This window comes from Myotis myotis, unplaced genomic scaffold, assembly GCF_014108235.1.
Source record: "Myotis myotis isolate mMyoMyo1 unplaced genomic scaffold, mMyoMyo1.p scaffold_m19_p_7, whole genome shotgun sequence".
NCBI classification, from domain to species: domain Eukaryota; kingdom Metazoa; phylum Chordata; class Mammalia; order Chiroptera; family Vespertilionidae; genus Myotis; species Myotis myotis.
The window spans coordinates 53,252,708-53,272,145 of NW_023416379.1; the positions used below are offsets into that span (position 1 = coordinate 53,252,708).

The 19,438-nt window shown below is 37.5% G+C and overlaps 1 protein-coding gene and 1 non-coding gene across 7 annotated transcripts in view; one reads left to right on the forward strand and one right to left on the reverse strand.

Annotated features, from left to right (window-relative positions):
• RNGTT (RNA guanylyltransferase and 5'-phosphatase) overlaps positions 1–19,438 on the forward strand; it is a 247,124-nt gene that overhangs the window by 151,609 nt on the left and 76,077 nt on the right. For all 6 annotated transcript variants that reach the window (XM_036316268.1, XM_036316270.1, XM_036316267.1 and 3 more), the window contains one exon: positions 6,383–6,483. In XM_036316268.1, the coding sequence (XP_036172161.1) occupies positions 6,383–6,483 (101 nt within the window). The remainder of the gene's footprint in view (positions 1–6,382; positions 6,484–19,438) is intronic.
• LOC118660875 lies at positions 17,687–17,824 on the reverse strand. Its single transcript, XR_004969069.1, has one exon. It is a non-coding gene; the product is annotated as a small nucleolar RNA SNORA2/SNORA34 family (small nucleolar RNA).

Genomic DNA, 19,438 nt, shown 5'->3' on the forward strand with positions numbered 1-19,438 from the left:
TCATATGCATTGTCAGAAGTAAATAAGGAACAGAAATAAATGATGGTTGTGTGTAAGTATGACATTCCCTTGGCAGAGGTTGTGAATGGGGTAGGGTGGGACCGTTACACTCCTTTCTCCCCTTACTCTTTTCCCCCCTCACTACCATCATGAACCACTCTTATTAAAGGTCTGTGACGTTTCTGTCAGGTACACTTTTTAAGAAAAAAAGACAATTTTTTGCCGATTATTTTCATTAATAGGTTGACAATTAGAAAATTTTCCAATTTTAGCATTTATAAAAAAATTACATAAAGCAAGTCTAAGATTTATTTGTGATTGTCCTGAAGTATGTATGTTACCTAAAAGAATCTTTTAGGGTAAAAACTTCCATTGAAATATTATATTTTTGATTTTATATTCGTTCATGTTTAAACATAAGACGTAGGGGATAATAGCATATATTATGTACTTAAATTTGCTACTGATATCTTTCCTATCAACTCCAGTGATTTGTCTTTTTTAGCAAAACTAAAGTTATACTAAATTTGTCATTATATGGACTTCTATTTGAAATAAGTGATCCTGTGACTAGGGTTTATGCATTTTTTCTCAAACTTATAAAAATCTGTTAGAATGTAGTTTGACTTGTATATTTTAAGAATGTATTAGTAATGAGAACACTTAGCAGTTTTTCCTTCCTTAATATCTTTTTCATAATATGGTCCCACTCCCCGTAATGCCCTAGCTGAATCAACGTACTTGCTTCTCCTTCAGTAGACCCTATATTTTCCTACTCCTATGTTTTGCACATATTTACTTCATGCTGCAAGTCTGCATGAGTGAATATTTTTTAAGGCTTATAGGATTTGCTCTTCTATAGTCAGTCCTTAAGCCACACAAATAAAGTATTTTCTTTTTACTATGTTTCTAGAATACATTTTAAACATTTTTTTCCTTTAGTCTCTTTAATTATATAGACAGTGTTATACAACCAGTTCCACTATTTCCAAAACTTTACATCACACCAAACAGAAATTCTCCAACCATTAAGCAATAACTCTTCTCCCCCCAGCTCCTTAATGTTTCTAATCTACTTTCTATCACTGAATTTGCCTATTCTGGATATTTCTTATAAGTGGACTCATACAATTTTTGTCCTTTTATGTCTGACTTATTTCACTTAGCATAATGTTTTTAGGATCTATTCATTTTGTAGCTTGTATCAGAACTTCATTCCTTTTTATGGCTGAATATTATTCTATTGTATGTATATACCACAATTTGTTTATCCATTTATATGATGATGGAAATGTAGGTTGTTTTCACCTTTCGACTTGTAAATAATGCTGCAGTGAATATAAGCATGTAAATATCATTTTCAGTTTTTTTGGATTTGTACTTAAGAGTGGGGTAATTGTGCTGAATCCTAGGGTAATTTTATGTTTAACTTTTTGATAAACCATCAAACTGTTACCCAGAGTGGCTGCATCATTATATATTCCTTACAGCAAAGTATGTGGCTTCTAATTTCGCCACATCCTCTCCAATACTTGTTATTTCTTGTTATTTTCCTTTTTTTTTTTTTTTTTTTTTTTTTTAAATGATAGCCTCCCTAGCAGGTTTGAAGTGGTAGCTTATTGTGGTTTTGATTTGCATGTTTTGCATTTCCCTCCTGGCTAATGATAGTGAGCATCTTTTCATGTGCTTATTGGCCATTTGTATATCTTCCGGGAGAAAAGTCTATTCAAGTTCTGTGACAGTTGTTTAATTGGGTTGTTTGTCTTTTTGCTGTTGAGTTTAATAAATTTTTTATTTTAGATATTAAGGTCTTATAAGATATCTGATTTACATGTATTTTCCCTAATTCTATAGGTTGCCTTTTCACTTTTTTGATAATATCTTGTGATGCACAAAAGTTTTTAAAATTTTGATGAAGTACAATTTATCTTTTTTAAAACATCTACTCATGCTTTTAGTGTCATATCTCAGAATCTACTGCCAAACTCAAGATTATGAGAATTTACCCCTGTGTTCTTCTAGGAGTTTTGTGGTTTTAGCTGTTGTATTTAGGTTGTTAGTCCATTTTTAGTTAATTTTTGTATAGGTGGGAGGTAGGGATGCAATTTCATTCGTTTTGCATGTGGAAACCCAGCTGTTCTAGCATCATTTGTTGAAGAGAGTAGTCTCTCTTTCCATTTAATGGACTTAGGACTCCTGTTAAAAAATCAGTTGGCTGTCAACATAGATTTATTTCTGTACTCTCGATTCTTTTCCATTGGTCTGTATGTCTATCCTATGTCAATAATTCTATTTTGATTATTGTAACCTTGTACTAAATTTGAAATTGGGAACTGTGAGTCCTCCAACTTTGTTCTTTATTCAAGATTGTTTTGACTCTTGAGGGTCTCTTGCAACTCCATATGAAATTGAGGATCAGCTTTTCTATTTCTGCAAAAAAGGGCTGTTAGAATTTTGATAGGGATTACGTTGAATCTGTAGGTGGCTTTGGGTAGTATTGACATTTTAGAAATATTAAGTATCCCTAAATTGCTGTTCTGAGATCAGTTCCAGTGTGGGACAGGGGTTTTCTCTGCACCAACAAGCAATTCTTTGACACCATCTACCCAGAGATAGCATCAATTTCCACAGGTTGAGGTCTTAGTCCTGTAAGACTGCCCACACTTCCACTTCCTACATCAGTCTCATGCTCAGGCTGTAGATTGAAGGTTCTAATGACCCCCCTCCTTAGACTTTATTTGCCAGTTATAAGTCCAGGTTGTTTCCTGTACTTCCTAGTAACTGGCCATAAATCAGAGGTTCCTAATGTTTGTTTAGTTTGTTAGAGTGGTTCACAGTTAAGAGAAACACTTAACTTACTAAATTGGGGGTTTAATGTAAAAGGAACAGCCAGAAGGAAGAGATGCATAGGGGGCATGGAGCTTCTATGTCTTCTCCAGCCATGCTACTCTCCTCTGGTCTCCATGTGTCCACCAACTTGGATTGTTTTTTGACAGAAGCTTTATTACACAGGATTGATTAAATTATTACCTGTAAGCCGTGGATCCAGCCTCCAGCCCTTCTTCCCTCCCCTGGATTCAGGAGGGTGGGACTGAAAGTTCAAACCCTCTAATCACAAGGTCGGCTCCCTTGTCCATCCGCCCCTATTCTTACGTGTTTAAAAAATCCTCATGAACATAAGAAAATAATATTACTCTCATTATTTAGGGAATTCCAAGCGTTTTAGGAGCTCTGTGTCAGAAAGAGGGAGGAGGACCCTAATTATTTCCTATTATTAATCACAATATCATACTTCCTGTGTATGAACATGGGATATCTTTCCATTTTCAAGTCTTTATCCCTTTCAGTAATGTTTTACAGTTTTCTTTATACAAATCATTCACTTCCTTGGTTAAATTAATTCCTAAGTATATTGTGCTTTTAGATGCTATTGTAAAAGGAATTGCTTTCTTAATTTCTTTTTTGGATTGTTGATTGCTATTTTATAGAAACTTGGCTGATATTTTATGTTGATAATACCACAAAAAAATGAAATTATTAGAAATTATTTAACAAAAGTTGTGTAAGAACTGTATATTGAAAACTACCAAACTTTGCTGAAAGTTAGGAAGGCCTAAATAAGTAGATTGGCAGTGTTCATGAATTGGAATAATCAATATTAAGATGTTATTTCTCCCCTAAGTGACCTATTGATTCAGTGTAATCCTAATTAAAATCCTAGTAGACTTATTTTTCATAGAAATTGACAAGCTGATTTAAAATTTATGTGTAAATATAAGTGCTACATTAGGTAAGAGAGTTTGGAAAAAGAAGAACAAAGTTTAAGGAATAAATAATCTGGTTTCAAAATGTATAAAGCTACAGTAGTCGAGCTAGTGTGTTGCTAGCAGGAGGAAGGGCCTGTTTATCAATGCAGTGCACTGGTGAGAATAGAGATAGCTCTGTATCTATAAATAATTGGTTTTGACAGTGGTGCCAAGGCACCTCAGTGAGGAAAGGATAATCTTTTCAACAACTGGTGCTGGATCAATTGGATATCCATCTGTCTGTCAAACAGTGAACCTAGTCCTTATTTCACACCATATAAATAAGTTAACCTCAAATGGATTGCATACCTTAACATAAGAACTAAAACTATAAAATTTCTCTAAGAAAACATAGAAGATTACAGTAAAGATTCCTTAAAGAGGGCTCAGAAAGCACAAATTACAAAAATTGATGATTTTGAAAAGATGCTCAACATTACTAATCATTAGGGAAATGCAAGTCAGAAGCAGTGAGCTATCACCTCATACCTGTCAGGTCACCTCATACCTGTCAGGATGGTCATTATCAAAAAGTCAAAAGATAAATGTTGGTGAGGATGTGGAAGCAAAGGAATGTGCATTGTTGGTAGGAATGTAAATTGATACAGCTATTATGAAAAACAGTATGAAGGTTTCTCAATTAAAAAATAGAATTACCATATAACCCAGCAATACCACTCCTTGGTATATATCCAAAAGAAATAAAATGAGTATCTTGGAAAAGTATCTGCATTCCCATGTTTATTGTAGCATTATTCACAGTGCCAAAATATGGAAACAATCTAAGTGTACGTCAACAGATGAATGGATAAAGGAAAATCTGGTGTATATACGCGCGTACACACACACACACACACACACACACACACACACACGCACGCAATGGAATATTATTCAGACTTAAAAAAGAAATCCTGCCACTTACAACAATATGGATTATGCTAAGTGAAATAAGCCAGACACAGAAAGACAGATGTCCCATAATCTCACATATACGTGGAATCATAAAAAAAAAGAAAAGTTGAACTAAGAGAATAGAATGGTAGTTACCAGAGGGTGGGAGATAGGGGAAAACGGGAGATACTGATTAAAGGGTAAAAACTTTTCAGTTATGAGATGAGTAAGTTCTGGAGATCTAGTGTATAGCATGGTGACTACAATTAATAGTGATAATATATACTTGGTAAGAAAGTAGGTTTTCAATGTTCTTACTACCAAAAGGAAAGAAAAAGGCACTATGTGAGAAGATGGATATGTTAGTTAACTTGATTGTGGTGATTATTTCACAGTGTATACATATGTCAAAACATGTTGTTCACCTTAAATTCTTCTCAATCATACCTCAATAAGGCTGGAAGAAAAATTATTTTTATTTCATTAAAATAAACAATAACTTTATTCTTCAAAAGAGATTGTTATAAAAATGAAAAGGCAAGGTAAAGACTGGTAGAAATATTTGCAGTACATGTATTCAACCAAGACTGCTTATCTAGAATATATAAACAACTTTTGCAAGTGAATAATGAGATTACCCAGTAAGAACAAGGATAAATTTGAATAGACTCTACACCCAAGAACATACACAGATAGCAAATAAGCAAATTAAAGATCTTCAACATCTTTGGTTATTAGAAAAATACAAGTGAAAATTATGAGACATACTTTAGAATTAAAAATTAAAAAGATTTACAATACCTAGGCCTAAGGTGGATGAGGAGCAAATCGACCTCTCATATATTACTCATAGGAATAGAAAATGTTACAGCCACTTTGGAAAACAATTTGACAATTTCTCATAAAGTTAAACATACATTTATCATGCGACCCAGCCTTTCTACTTTGAGCTGTTTTCTCAAGAGTTATGAAGACATGTTCACAAAAATGTTCAGAGCAGCATTATTCATGATAGCCTAAAACTGGGAACCACCCAGATAGCCATCAACTTATAAATAAATGCATGAACAGTTTGTGGTATATACATAAAATGGGATCTATCAGTAATAAAAAGGGACAAACTATCATTATGTGTACCAGCATAGATAAATTTAAAAAATCTTTGTTAAAAATTTCTTAGGAATTCTAGAAAAGGCACAACTATAGTGATAGGAAAGCCATTATTGCTAGAATTGGTGTGGGGAATTGACTGCAAATGTCAGGAGGAAACACTTTGGGTGATTGAAATGCTATGTAGCATATTTTGGTGATGGTTTACATAATTGTATCCATTTTGCTAATTTCATTGGTTAATTTTATTATAAATGAGCCTACAGTGAAGTTAAACATAAAAAACCCCCCAAATTTAAAAATGATGAAACTTATTGTAAGCCATAGAAAAATTAGAAAGAATAACAAGTTTCGTTCTTTTTCTGGACTTTCACAAATACTTTGGCAGGAAAATTGGAAAGGCCACCAATAAGAAGGTAGATATCTAGCTTTACTCGTCAGTGAACATAACAAAAATTATATTTGGGAAAGAATAGTACTTTTGCTTATTAAAAAGTAACATAGTATATTGAATAAGTCAAATGTTAATTTCTTATCCTCTTATTAACTATTATCATTTCAATTCTCTTTAGAAATACAAACCTGGTCGATGTGATGATATTTTAAAATGGAAGCCTCCCAGTCTGAATTCTGTGGATTTTCGCCTAAAGATAACAAGAATGGGAGGAGAAGGGTAAATATGCACCTTTGTTCCCCCACCATTTTTATGTGAACCATTACTAGTTGTTTAAGGCTACATTGTTTACTCGACATTTGACATATACTTTACAAAAAATTAAAATGCTGTATATTACAATATCCTTTATACACATATCTATACATCTACCTCATTTTCACACATTTCTTCTTTGACCTATTACAGTTAACATTTTGTAGCATCCTTTTATTTTTTTAAAATACATCTTTATTGTTCAGATTATTACAGTTGTTCCTCTTTTTCCCCCCATAGCTCCCTTCCACCCGGTTCCCACCCCACCCTATGTCCTTACCCTCCCCCCCGACTGTCCTCGTCCATAGGTGTACGATTTTTGTACTGTCTCTTCCCTCACCCCACACCCACTTCCCCCTGAGAATTGTCAGTCCACTCCCTTTCTATGCCCGATTCTATTCTATTCACCAGTTTATTCTGTTCGTCAGATTTTTTATTCGCTTGACTTTTAGATTCATTTGTTGATAGATATGTATTTGTTGTTCCTTTGTTGTTCATAATTTTTATCTTTACCTTTTTCTTCTTTTTCCCCCTTTTTTAAAAATACCCTTCAGCATTTCATTTAATACTGGTTTGGTGGTGATGAACTCCTTTAGCTTTTCCTTATCTGTGAAGCTTTTTATCTGACTTTCAATTCTGAATGATAGCTTTGCTGGGTAGAGTAGTAATCTTGATTGTAGATTCTTGCTATTTATCACTTTGAATATTTCTTGCCACTCCCTTCTGGCCTGCATAATTTCTGTTGAGAAATCAGCTGACAGTCATATGGGTACTCCCTTGTAGGTAACTGTTTTTCTCTTGCTGCTTTTAATATTCTCTCTTTGTCTTTTGCTCTTGCCATTTTATTATGATGTGTCTTGGTGTGGTCCTCTTTGGATTCCTCTTGTTTGGGGAGCTTTGCACTTCCTGGACTTGTAAGTCTATTTCTTTCACCAGGTAGGGGAAGTTTTCTGTCATTATTTCTTCAAATAGGTTTTCAATATCTTGCTCTCTCTCTTCTTCTGGCATCCCCATAATTCAGATGTTGGTACGCTTGACGTTGTCCCAGAGGCTCCTTACACTATCTTCATATTTTTGTATGCCTTTTTCCTTTTGCTTTTCCAGTTGGGTGTTTTTTTTTACTTCTTTGTATTTCAAATCTTTGACTTGATTCTTGGGATCCTCTAGTCTGCTGTTGGATCTCTGTATATTATTCTTTATTTTAGTCAGTGTATACTTAATTTCTAATTAGTCCTTTTTCATATCCTTGAGGTTCTCACTGTATTTCTCAGACGTTTCTAGAAGATTCTTGAGTAACCTTATAACCGTGGTTTTGAACTCTATATCCAGTAGTTTGCTTTCCTCCATTTCTTTCATTTGTGACCTGTTTCTTTGTCTCCGCATTTTGGCTGCTTCCCTGTGTTGATAGAGTGGCTTTCTGTGCTAGGTGTCCCATAGGGTCCAGTGGCTCAGCCTCCCCAATTACCTGAGGTGGACACTCTTGGTGCACCCCCTTGTGGGCTTTGTGCACAGTCTTGTTGTAGGTAAGCCTTGATTGTTGTAGGATCACTGGGAGGAATTGATCTCCAGGCCAATTGGCTGTGAGGACCAGCTATGTCTACAATGGGAGACCTGCTATGCTGGAGACACCCTTATGGAGCAGGACTTGCTTCAGTGGGACTTTGGTGCTCACTGAGTCTGCCCCCTGAGTGTGTAGCTTATGGATGTGAAGAGTTGTACTCTGGTATGGTCTCACTCTGACCACTGGGTACACTGGCTCTCTGATCTCTAAGGAGGTGCAAACTCAGCCACTGTCTGAGGCCACCCAGCAGGAGCTATAGACAGATCTGCAGATTCTTCCTCTTTGTTTGGGGTTTGGAAGTGCCCAGATGAGGCCCCCCTGTGAAGCAGTCCAGGCTGCTCTAGGCCTTCTTTTGGAGGCTTTGGAGCTCTTTGACCCAGCTGCAGTTTGTTATGTTTTAGATGGCAAAAGAACAGGCCATTCATATGCAAAAGCCTCTGCTCACTACTTGGGTGGGGTTGTAAATTGGGTGGGGCGGGGTCTCAGGGAATCATCAGGGTGGAGCAAACCACATGGCTGCCAGTCAGCTCTGCTTCAGAGAGGTCTCTGTGTCCTGCAGCCCCGTGCAGGCACAATGATCACTGCAACCACCTCTGCGAGAAAGCTGCTCTCGCGTTCCGCCCCGATTCCAGACAGTCCAGTTTCTCCCCGTTTGAATCTGGGTCCCTGAGTTTCGCCCGGAACTGGAGTTCAGAGCAATTGGGAGCTTGTATCTTCCTCCCTATTAAAAAAGATAGCAGCATACCCAGTTGCCAGCCCGTTTCCGCACGTGCACACTCGCTCCTCTGTACCTCTGCGCTTCCGCACCTCTGCACCTCCTACCGGCTTGAGTGCGCTTTTCTCTTTCCTTCTAGTTGTATAATTTCCACTCAGCCAGCCTTCCCGTTGTTCTGGATGATATCTGTTTTGTCTTTTAGTTGTAGTTTTGATGTGGTTGTGAGAGGAAGCAAGTACAAGTGTGTACTTATGCCGCCATCTTGGTTTCTCCCTCTGTTTATTTGTAGCATCCTTTTAACTTTACTAAATTTAGTCTTAAAAAATAGTTATTTCTAAAATAAAAAATTAACTTTGTAAAAGTGGAAATAGATTTTATTTTAAAGTAATCCTGCCAAGTGAATTATAAATAAGATATCATTATTATAATTAAATATTTTGAAATAGCCTTTTTTACTTTGAAGAAACTATCTTATCTTTGCATTTGCATAACAAATATTTATCCATGCTTTATTAAGGTAAAGTTTTAATTGTTGAATTTTATTAAAATTTTTCATAATGTTAATTTAGTTTTAATTTTTTCATTTATTGGTTAATCTTTTTTGAATGACTTCATTGCTTTATTTCACCTTGTTCCTAAAATTTTATTATATATTGTGTAAGTAAATACATAATAGCAACATAATAAGTGTTTAATCAAGGAAATCATAAAGAGAAAGTAAGATGACACTGGCAGATAGATTAAAAGTTTACCCATGCATGCTATGAAATCCTTTTTACTTGCCAAAGGTAAACCATATATTTGCTTTTTTTGTAGCTAATGGAATGAAGGATATGTGATCAGTTATATGAATCCAAATGCCAGAAGATTGTCTCTTAAGTGACTGTGCATTTTTGAATAAAGATTACTTTGCACTGTATTGAATCTTAAGTAAAAGAGGGAGTTTAATAAATCACATAGGTGTCAGTTTTAAAGAAATAGAGTATTTAATACTTTACATACTTAAATACGAGTTTGTGACTTAATAACAAAGTACAGTTTAGTCAGAACAATTATGTGGGACCCAAATGGTGTTTAGGTATCTTGCTCTGTGTGGTCTGATTTAATCCAAGGATAGATAGATACATTTTTGACTATTTATGGAAATATATATATATATATATATACATATATATTTCATCAAGTAATATAAAAGATTAGATAAGATAAATAATATTGGCAACTCAGAACATCTGTACACCAGATACCTTGTCAGGGAGAAGAGTCTTGGGTTTATTACTCATCAATACTTATCCAAAAATATAATTTTTCTTAATTAATCTTTGGATAAATATTGATATCAATTAATAGTTAATGAAGTATATATGATATAGCAATTATAGTAATGTACTGTTAATATGAATAATTAAATATTAACATATTTTTGGGAAACTGCCTCAAAACAATATTTGTATTTTAAATCTTTGGAAAAGTATTGGTAAGTAGTAAATTCAAGTTTATTCTTCCTGACAAAGTATCTGGTACATACTAGTAGATGTTCTGGGTTGCCAGTTTACTTTGGAACCTGTACTTCAGTGGAGTGTCTTCATATGTCTTCTGGAAGTGCCTTAGTGAAGTGCACATCACTTCTAAAACAGTGGCGGCTGAGGATTGATTCTGAGGAGGCCACCTACATCCTTTTTTAATTTTTTTTTAAAGACACAAATGAATGTGGTTCTTTGGAAATAAGACTTTAAATGAAGTAAGATTTATTAAATTGCTTCATCGCTAATTCCTCTATTTTGCCTAATGCTACATTTATAATATTTAAAGTGTATACACCTTTGTGTGTTTTTATTGATTATTTTCATTGAGTTTTGAAAAAACATTTGTTTTGCTTCTTACAGATAATTCTTAGTAGTACTTAAAAGCTACATGTGGCTAAATGTAGAATGTCCATTTTTCTACCAAGCAAAAATGATATTAACATTTTTCCTGCAATTGTCCATTGCTATTAAGTATTGTAAAATGTAATTCAGTTTACTAGTTTGGCATCTAGCTTTGCTTTTATTCTTAGTATGTTTTTAAAATATGTTTTGTTCTTTGGAAATAAGACTTTAAGTGAAGTCTTATTTCCAAAGGCCATTGGACTCCTTACTTCAGTAATGGGTCCCTTAATTTGTGTGGATTTTCTCATCTTCTGTCTTAACATGTGTCTTACTAAGGCATGTAACAGCTTTTTTTTTAAAAAATATATTTTCTATTGATTTTTTTACAGAGAGGAAGGGAGAGGGACAGAGAGTTAGAAACATTGATGAGAGAGAAACATCAATCAGCTGCCTCCTGCACACCCCCTATTGGGGATGTGCCCATAGCCAAGTACATGCCCCTGACCGGAATCGAACCTGGGACCCTACTGTCCGCAGGCCAACGCTCTATCCACTGAGCCAAACCGGTTAGGCCATGTAACAGCTTTATACGTCCTCCTCATCACTTCCAGTAAGCCTGAGTCTAAAGTCATCAGCATTGTGGATCAGTATTTTTGTTCTGTGTAATGTCAAAGTGACCACTATCTCTGAAAATATAAAAAAGACAGATAATAAGAAGTGGTAAGGATATGAAGAAATTGGAGCCTTCAGCCACTCTGGCAGTTCCTCAGATTGTTAAAGATAGGCTTACCATATGACCAAGCAATTCTACTCTCAGGTAAATATCCAAGAGAAATGAAAACATGTCCACAGAAAAATGTATACATGATTCTTTTTAGCAACATTTTTCATAATAGCCAAAGTTGGAAACAACCCAAATATCTACCAACTGACAAATGGGTAAACATGCGAACAAAATAGCTCTTCTTTCACCAGACTAGTGTAGTGGATCCTATTATGCAAAGGGGTTCTGGAATTTTATAATTTGGATTTTAGTTCTAGATCTGCCAACCTTTACTTAGGTTACTTAATCTCTGTGTTGCTTCTTTCTACAACTGTTTAATATGGATAATAGAAGTGCCTACCTCTTATGGGAATTTAATGAGAATACATAAAACATTTAGACCACTGCATGTTGCATAACAACTACTAAATACATATTAATTATTAAGAAAAATGACCACTGTCTTTGTGGATTATACTGGGGCAGAGAGTGGGATAGTTGATGTTGAAGAGTGTAAATTGGTGCAGGTATACGGCCATGAGGTATACTATTAATCATGCCAGGCAAAGGCAGATATCTTCTGACAATACCTCAGTTGGTATAGAGACAAAAGTATTTGCCACCTTGTAGTTGTGTATAAGATTTCAGGCTGTGTTGATTTGCTTCATTAAAGATGAAGCACATCTGAAACAGCAGCTATAAATTGATCTCACAACCTGATTAAATTTGTGATAATTCATAATCCATTCATCATGATCTCCCACCTTCTGTATAGGCTAAAGAGGTAAACTGAATGGATGTGTGTTCAATATGATCACTCTGGCATCTACTTAAGTCTTTGGTGGTGGCACTAATCTTTGCACCTCTCTTGGGGGTGGGGATGTATTATTACTTTTGCTTTACATCCTTGGCAGGGAGTACAAACTAGGAGCTTTCATTTGGCTTTTCCTAGCAAAATGCTGCCTACTCCGTGGGTCAGAAATTCTCCCAGTTGCCAAGTATTTCTCCTCCAGTTATACATTCAGGAACCAGAAAATAACCACAGGTTATAGCCATAAACATACCGTCCCACTTAGTTTTAACCGTGAACCAGAAACGCATTTATGACCTGGTCATCCTAAACTCTTTGACTGACAGACCATGCTGGCATTTTAGGTCCTTGGCAATTAGTGTCTGTTTAAAGTTAGTATCTGGTAATCTCTGGGAAGTTTGAGTAGTCCCTTTTTCCAGGGTACCATCACTCTAGCAAATGCTGATGGTCCTTTGAACAATTGGAGGGAAATTTTTAGCACATTTTTGGTGTAAAAGGCCAGATAGTAATTATAGGGTTTGCTGGCCATATAGTCTTTGTTTCAACTACTGGGCTCCACCAATCTAGTGCGAAATGTATATAGACAATATGTGAATGAATAAGCGTGGCTGTGTTCCAATAAAACTTTACTTACAGAAATGTGTCAGGTGAGATATGTTCTGTGGGCTGTAGTTTGCCAACAGCAAATTTATGCAATAATCCTTGTTTATACTCGTGGCAGTGTTTCGAGGTCCTTTTTCAAGGGGACTTGGCCTCTTTTCCTTCTGTCAAGGGGCTCAGATCTTAACAAAATCAGGTTGCACTTTAAGTTGAGAAATGTTAGCTTAATAGTAAGCATGACGAAATAAGTAGAATCGACTACATAATTTTACATTATGTAGAAAATATATGAAATAAAAAGTCCTCTTAACTCTGCTGACTAGAGTTTTTTTTCTTTTGCTCAGGTTTATTTAAAAGATAGAATGGTGAATTCTATTTCTCATGCTTATTTGAACTGGTGTTGTTATTTTTAAGAAAGAAATTATAGTGGTAAAATATCTAGAGTGTTGAAAAAAATGTTCTTGCATAAGAAAAGATTGAGTCAGCACGAATATAGCTAATAAAAACTTCATGAGGGAAAAGTCTTACTTCTCTGAGCAAAGCCTTTTTCTTTTTTTCTCCCTCTGCCTCTATTTTGGAATGAAATGTTTGACTTTTATTTATATTTACATTTTATTAAAAATTATTTTAAATAAGTGAAACTAGAGATAAAACACCAATGTAACCAATATTATTATGTATTGCTTGAGGCCCGGTACATGAAATTCGTGCACTGGGGTGGTGCGGTGTCCCTTAGCCCAGTCTGCACCCTCTCCAATCTGGGACATCCCTCTCACAGTCCAGGACTGCTGGCTCCTAACTGCTCCCCCGCTGGCATGATTGATGCCTAACTGCTTCCCTGCCAGTGCAATCGCTCCCAATTGCTCTCCCCTGCCGGCCCAATTGCCCCCAACTGCTCCCCTGCCGGCCCGATTGCTCTGAAGTGCTCTCCCCTGCCAGCCTGATCACCCACAACTGCCCTCCCTTGCCAGCCATCTTTGTGGTGGCCATCTTGAGACAACATGGGAGTGGCCATCTTTTTTTTTTTTTTTTAAATATATTTTATTTTATTGATTTTTTACAGAGAGGAAGGGAGAGGGACAGAGAGTCAGAAACATGGATGAGAGAGAAACATTGATAGCTGCCTCCTGCACACCTCCTGCTGGGGATATGCCTGCAACCAAGGTACATGCCCTTGACTGGAATCGAACCTGAGACCTTTCAGTCCACAGGCCGATGCTCTATCCACTGAGCCAAACTGGTCAGGGCGGGAGCGGCCATCTTTTTTTTTTTTTTCTATATATTTTTTATTAATTAAGATATTACATATGTGTCCTTGTCCCCACGTTACCCTCTACCACCCCCCCTCATGCCCTCACCCCCCCGTTGTCCGTGTCTATTGGTTAGGCCTATATGCTTGCATGTAAGTCCTTTGGTTGATCTTTCCCCCTTACCCCCACCTTCCCCTACCTTCCCTCCAAGGCCCGACAGTCCAATCTATGCCTCTCCGTCTCTGGATCAGTCCTTGTTCATCAGTTTATGTTGTTCATTATATTCCACAAATGAGTGAGATCATGTGGTATTTATCCGCTCTCCAGTTCCATCCATGCTGTGGCAAATGGTAAGAGTTCCTTTTTCTTCTTCCTCTTCTTAAAGAATACCTTTCAGCATTTCATATAATGCTGGTTTGGTGGTGATGAACTCCTTTAGCTTTTTCTTATCCGTGAAGCTCTTTATCTGACCTTCTATTCTGAATGATAGCTTTGCTGGATAAAGTAATCTTGGTTGCAGGTTCTTGCTATTCATCACTTTGAATATTTCTTGCCACTCTCTTCTGGGCTGCATGGTTTCTGTTGAGAAATCAGCTGACAGTTGTATGGGTACTCCCTTGTAGGTAACTGACTTTTTTTCTCTTGCTGCTTTTAAGATTCTCTCTTTGTCTTTTGCTCTTGGCATTTTAATTATGATGTGTCTTGGTGTGGTCCTCTTTGGATTCCTTTTGTTTGGGGTTCTCTGCGCTTCCTGGACTTATAAGTCTATTTCTTTGACCAGGTAGGGGAAGTTTTCTGTCATTATTTCTTCAAATAGGTTTTCAATATCTTGCCCTCTCTCTTCTTCTGGTACCCCTATAATTCTGATGTTGGTACGCTTGAAGTTGTCCCAGAGGCTCCTTACACTATCTTCATATTTTTGGAATCTCTTTTCTTTTTTCTTTTTCGGTTGGGTATTTTTTGTTTCTTTGTATTTCAAATCTTTGACTTGATTCTTGGGATCCTCTTGTCTGCTGTTGGATCTCTGTAAATTATTCTTTATTTCAGTCAGTGTATGCTTAATTTCTAGTTGGTCCTTTTTCATGTCCTCTAGGGTCTCACTATACTTATTGAGGGACTCACTAAATTTATCAGCGGTTTCCATAAAATTCTTGAAAAACCTTATAAACGTGGCCTTGAACTCTATCCAGTTGTTTGCTTTCCTCCATTTCTGTCATTTGTGACCTGTTTCTTTGTCTCCGCATTTTGGCTGCTTCCCTGTGTTGATAGAGTGGCTTTGTGTGCTAGGTGTCCTGTAGGGCCCAGTGGCTCAGCCTCCCCAGTTACCTGAGGTGGACACTCTTGGTGCACCCCCTTGTGGGCTTTGTGCACAGTGTTGTTGTAGTTATGCCTTGGTTGTTGTAGGATCACTGGGAGGAATTGACCTCCAGGCCAATTGGCAGTGAGAATCAGCTGTGTCTGCAGTGGGAGAACTTCTGTGCTGGAGACACCCTTCTGGGGCAAGACTTGCTTCAGTGGGGTTTTGGTGCTCACTGAGTCTGCCCCCTGAGTGTGTCCCTTATGGATCTGAGGAGTTGTGATCTGGATGGTCCCCCTCTGACCACTGGGTACAGTGGCTCTTGGATCTAAGGAGGTGCTAATTTAGCCTCTGCCTGAGGTTACACAGCAGGAGCTACGAAGAGAACTGCAGATTCCCCTTCCTTTTTTGGAGTTTGGAGGTGCCCTGAGGAGGCTCAGCTGTGAAGCAGTGCAAGCCGCTGTGGGGCCTTGGGCCTCCTCTTGGAAGTTCTGGGTCTGTCTGGCCCGGCTGCAGTTAGGTAATTATCAGATTGCAAAGGGCCGGGGCATTCATATGCAAAAGCCTCTGCCCAAGCCTGGGTGGGGCGGGGTCTCAAGGAATCAAAGGGCGGAACAAGCAGCTATGGCGGATCCTTAGCCCTGCCCTAAGGAGTCGCGCGTCTCAGTGTCCCGGTAAGGCTGCAAGCACCTCTGAGGGAAAGCCACCCTCAAGTTTGCCCGCTGCCAGACAGTCCAGTTTCTCCCCATATGAGTCCTGGGTCCCCAGAGACTTCCCGGAACCAGAGTTCAGAGCCGTCGGGAGCTTGTGACTCCCTCCGGATTCAAAAAGACAGCTGCGTCCTCAGGTGCCAGCCTCTTTCCGCGCGCGAGCCCCCGTACCTCTGCACTCCACCTCCGCAGCTCCTCTGGCTCTCAGCGTGCTTTTCTTTCCTTCTAGTTGTAGAATTTACACTCAGCCAGCCTTCCTGTAGTTCTGGATGATGTCCATTTTGTGTTCCTAGAAGATTTTTCAATTGTTGTGGGAGGCAGCAATTTCCCGGTGTTTATCTATGCTGCCATCTTAGTTTCTCCGGGAGCGGCCATCTTATGACAATGTGGGGGCAGCCATCTTGTGATGATGTGGGGGCATGACGATCACCTAGGCTTTTATTAGTATTGATGCCTAATGACTAAGCTGTTTAACTATAGCTGGGGCTTTAACAGTGGCTATTTTCATCTTTTAGCAACTGGCCCAGAGTAACTGCTTTGGTTATCTTATTTGAAAATATTCTCGCCATCCAAACATATTTTAAGATAAATGCTTTCCCAGACCATTTACCAAAAATAAACACCATAGTTAAAGCACCTGAGCGAGTAGTAGGAGAAGAGGGGCAAATGGTTTTAAAACATCTGCTTATGACCTCAATGGAGTCAAATTACTTTCTTTCACTTATTAATTTACTAAAGAGAAATTGGTATCACCTTTGTTTCACTGTTTGGTTCTTTGGAGTTTAACTTTTACATTTATTCATTTTAAATTATTGTTTACAGTGAAAACATTTTGCTTGTGTCCTTTGTTTTAATCTATGTTTTCCTTAGAAACTTGCAATTTCTCTAAGTTTATGATTGAGAAGCTTGTTACCTGGTAGATATCTCTGGGGAATATTGTATGGATTAAATACTAGTTAAATTTCTACTTTGAATCATATTGAAGGTGGTGGGGAGAGAACTAATCCAAATAACTTAACACAGTATTTGACTATAGTCTCTCTTAAGGGTTGGGTGGAGAGAACTGCAAATAAGTCTTTTTTTTTAAAATTAAAAAAACAAATTGATTTCAGAGAGGAAGGGAGAGGGAGAGAGAGAGAGAGAGATCAATAATGAGAAAGAATCATTGATCAGATGCCTCCTGCACATCCCCCTACTGGGGATCAAGCCCACAACCTGGGCATGTGCCCTGATTGGGAATCGGACCATGACCTCCTGGTTCATAGGTCAATACTCAACCTCTAGCCACACTGGCCAGGTCAAACAAGTCTTTTTTAGTGATTTTTTTTTCAGAGCTTTGGGTTTAGAATTTCTCTTATAACTATGCATGATTTATTTAAAGAATATTTTTTTTGGGGGGGGGAGGGTCTTAAACATTTCCAGTTATTCTGTCCTTATCTAATTTAAATTTAACAGCATTTATATATTACAAGATTCATTTTTTCTTTTCCCTCATTTTCACTTTCTTGTTCAGATTCATTTGTTTGTTGGATAGTAATTTCTTTTTCTTTTTTTTTTCTCCTCTCTTTTTTTTCTTTTTCTTTTTTTTTCTCAGATGTTTCTTTCTAATGAATTGACCATTACATTTCCTAAGTTCTGAAATGGCCAACAGACCATAGAAAGACATTTCTTTAGGCGCCTGCTTGAAACTGGATAGTAATTTCTTAAGTATTTTTCTCAGATGGAGCCACATAAGTTATTACTTTGAATTTTTGCATATCTGCAAATATCTTTTTCTTGACAGGTTAATATGTCTTACCTGAGTATAGAATTCTTGAGGTGCAGTTGTTTTCTCTTTTTTTATTGCCTTTTGGCTCCAGTAATAAAGATGAGAAATCTAGTGTCAGTTTGGTGTTTTTTGTAGTTTTTTAAATCTCTTCTTGGGTTACCTTGATCTTATTTTTCTTTATTGGCTTACTAGAGGCCCAGTGCACAAAATTCATGCATTGGTAGGGTCCCTAGCAGCTGCTGGCTGTGGGCTGGATACTCCCTTCCTTCCCCCGGCTGGCCCTGCCCCCTGGTCGAACTCCCAGATGAACTCCTGGTCGAGGGGACAGTTTGCATACTACAGTTTTATTATATAGGATTGGGGATCAAGTCTGGTTGTTGGAGTGCTGTAAATGGTGGCAGTCCACACAAGATGGAAAAATAGGTGTTCTTTATCTCAGTGCATGAGTTAGGTAGAAGCTTCTAGGTTCCTGCAATAAACACCTGGGGAAAACCTCCCTGCAGTGCTTGCTCTGTACATTCTCCCATCTCAGAGCTCAGACATTTCAGCCTTAGCTCCTAGCAGGCCAGGAAGGTTAGGCTCCTCACCTGGTCCAGTTCACCTTATCTTTAGGATTTTCACAGGTTTTTGCGGGGTGTGCTCTTCCCAGAATTTGCTAATTTTTAGTCTTCATCTTGGGGCTCTTTCTCTAGGGTATGGAGGAGAAAACCACAAATCACTTCTCTTGCTAGGGAGCCCTTAATTCCCAATCTAATTCCCAGTATGATGACATTCTGAGGTAAACCTTTGGGAGGTTTTACCCTCAGAAGACAGTTGACTTAAAAAGCTGCTAATTTGGAGTTCCATATAAGGAGTCAGACATATTTAAATCATCACCTTCCTAAGACCCTTAATCTTTTTAATGTTCAAGTAGTCTTTTTCTTATGTTTTGTTTTTTTTTTTACTTTCATTATTTGTTTATTTTTGTTTTTTATTTAATTTCTTGTTTTATAAATTTTGATCACAAAAATGTTCCTGAATAATCCTTCTCCCTTCCCCTTCCCCCGTAAGTCAGCTGGACTGCTATAACAATACCATAGACTGGGTGGCTTAACAAACATGTATTTCCCACAGCCTGGGGGCTGAAAGCCTGAGGGAAAGGGCCTCTTCTGGATTGCTCACTTCTCCTTGTATCCTTATAAGGGCACTAAACTTATTCATGAGGGTAAAACCTCCCAAAGGTTTACCTCAGAATGCCTTGACATTGGGAATTAGATTTCAACATAAGAACTTTGAGAACCTAAACATCCACTCCATAACAGAAGGAGTAGAGATTTTCCTTGTGGTCTAATAGTGTATGTGCTATTTTAACTTATCTTGTCTCATCCTTAAGTTTGTCAAAGGCCTTTAAACCCATATTCTCCTACAGTTCTGACCTAGAGTGAGACTGTCTTTTGAGCCTCTTGTGTATAAGACTAGAGATTCAGTTTGCTCTTCAGTCATCCGCCTGCTTCTCTTGCTCTCTGTCAGTATAATTTGTGACTTTGGATATAAGTAATGTGCATTGTGTTTTTATTTTTTCTTTACATATATTTCA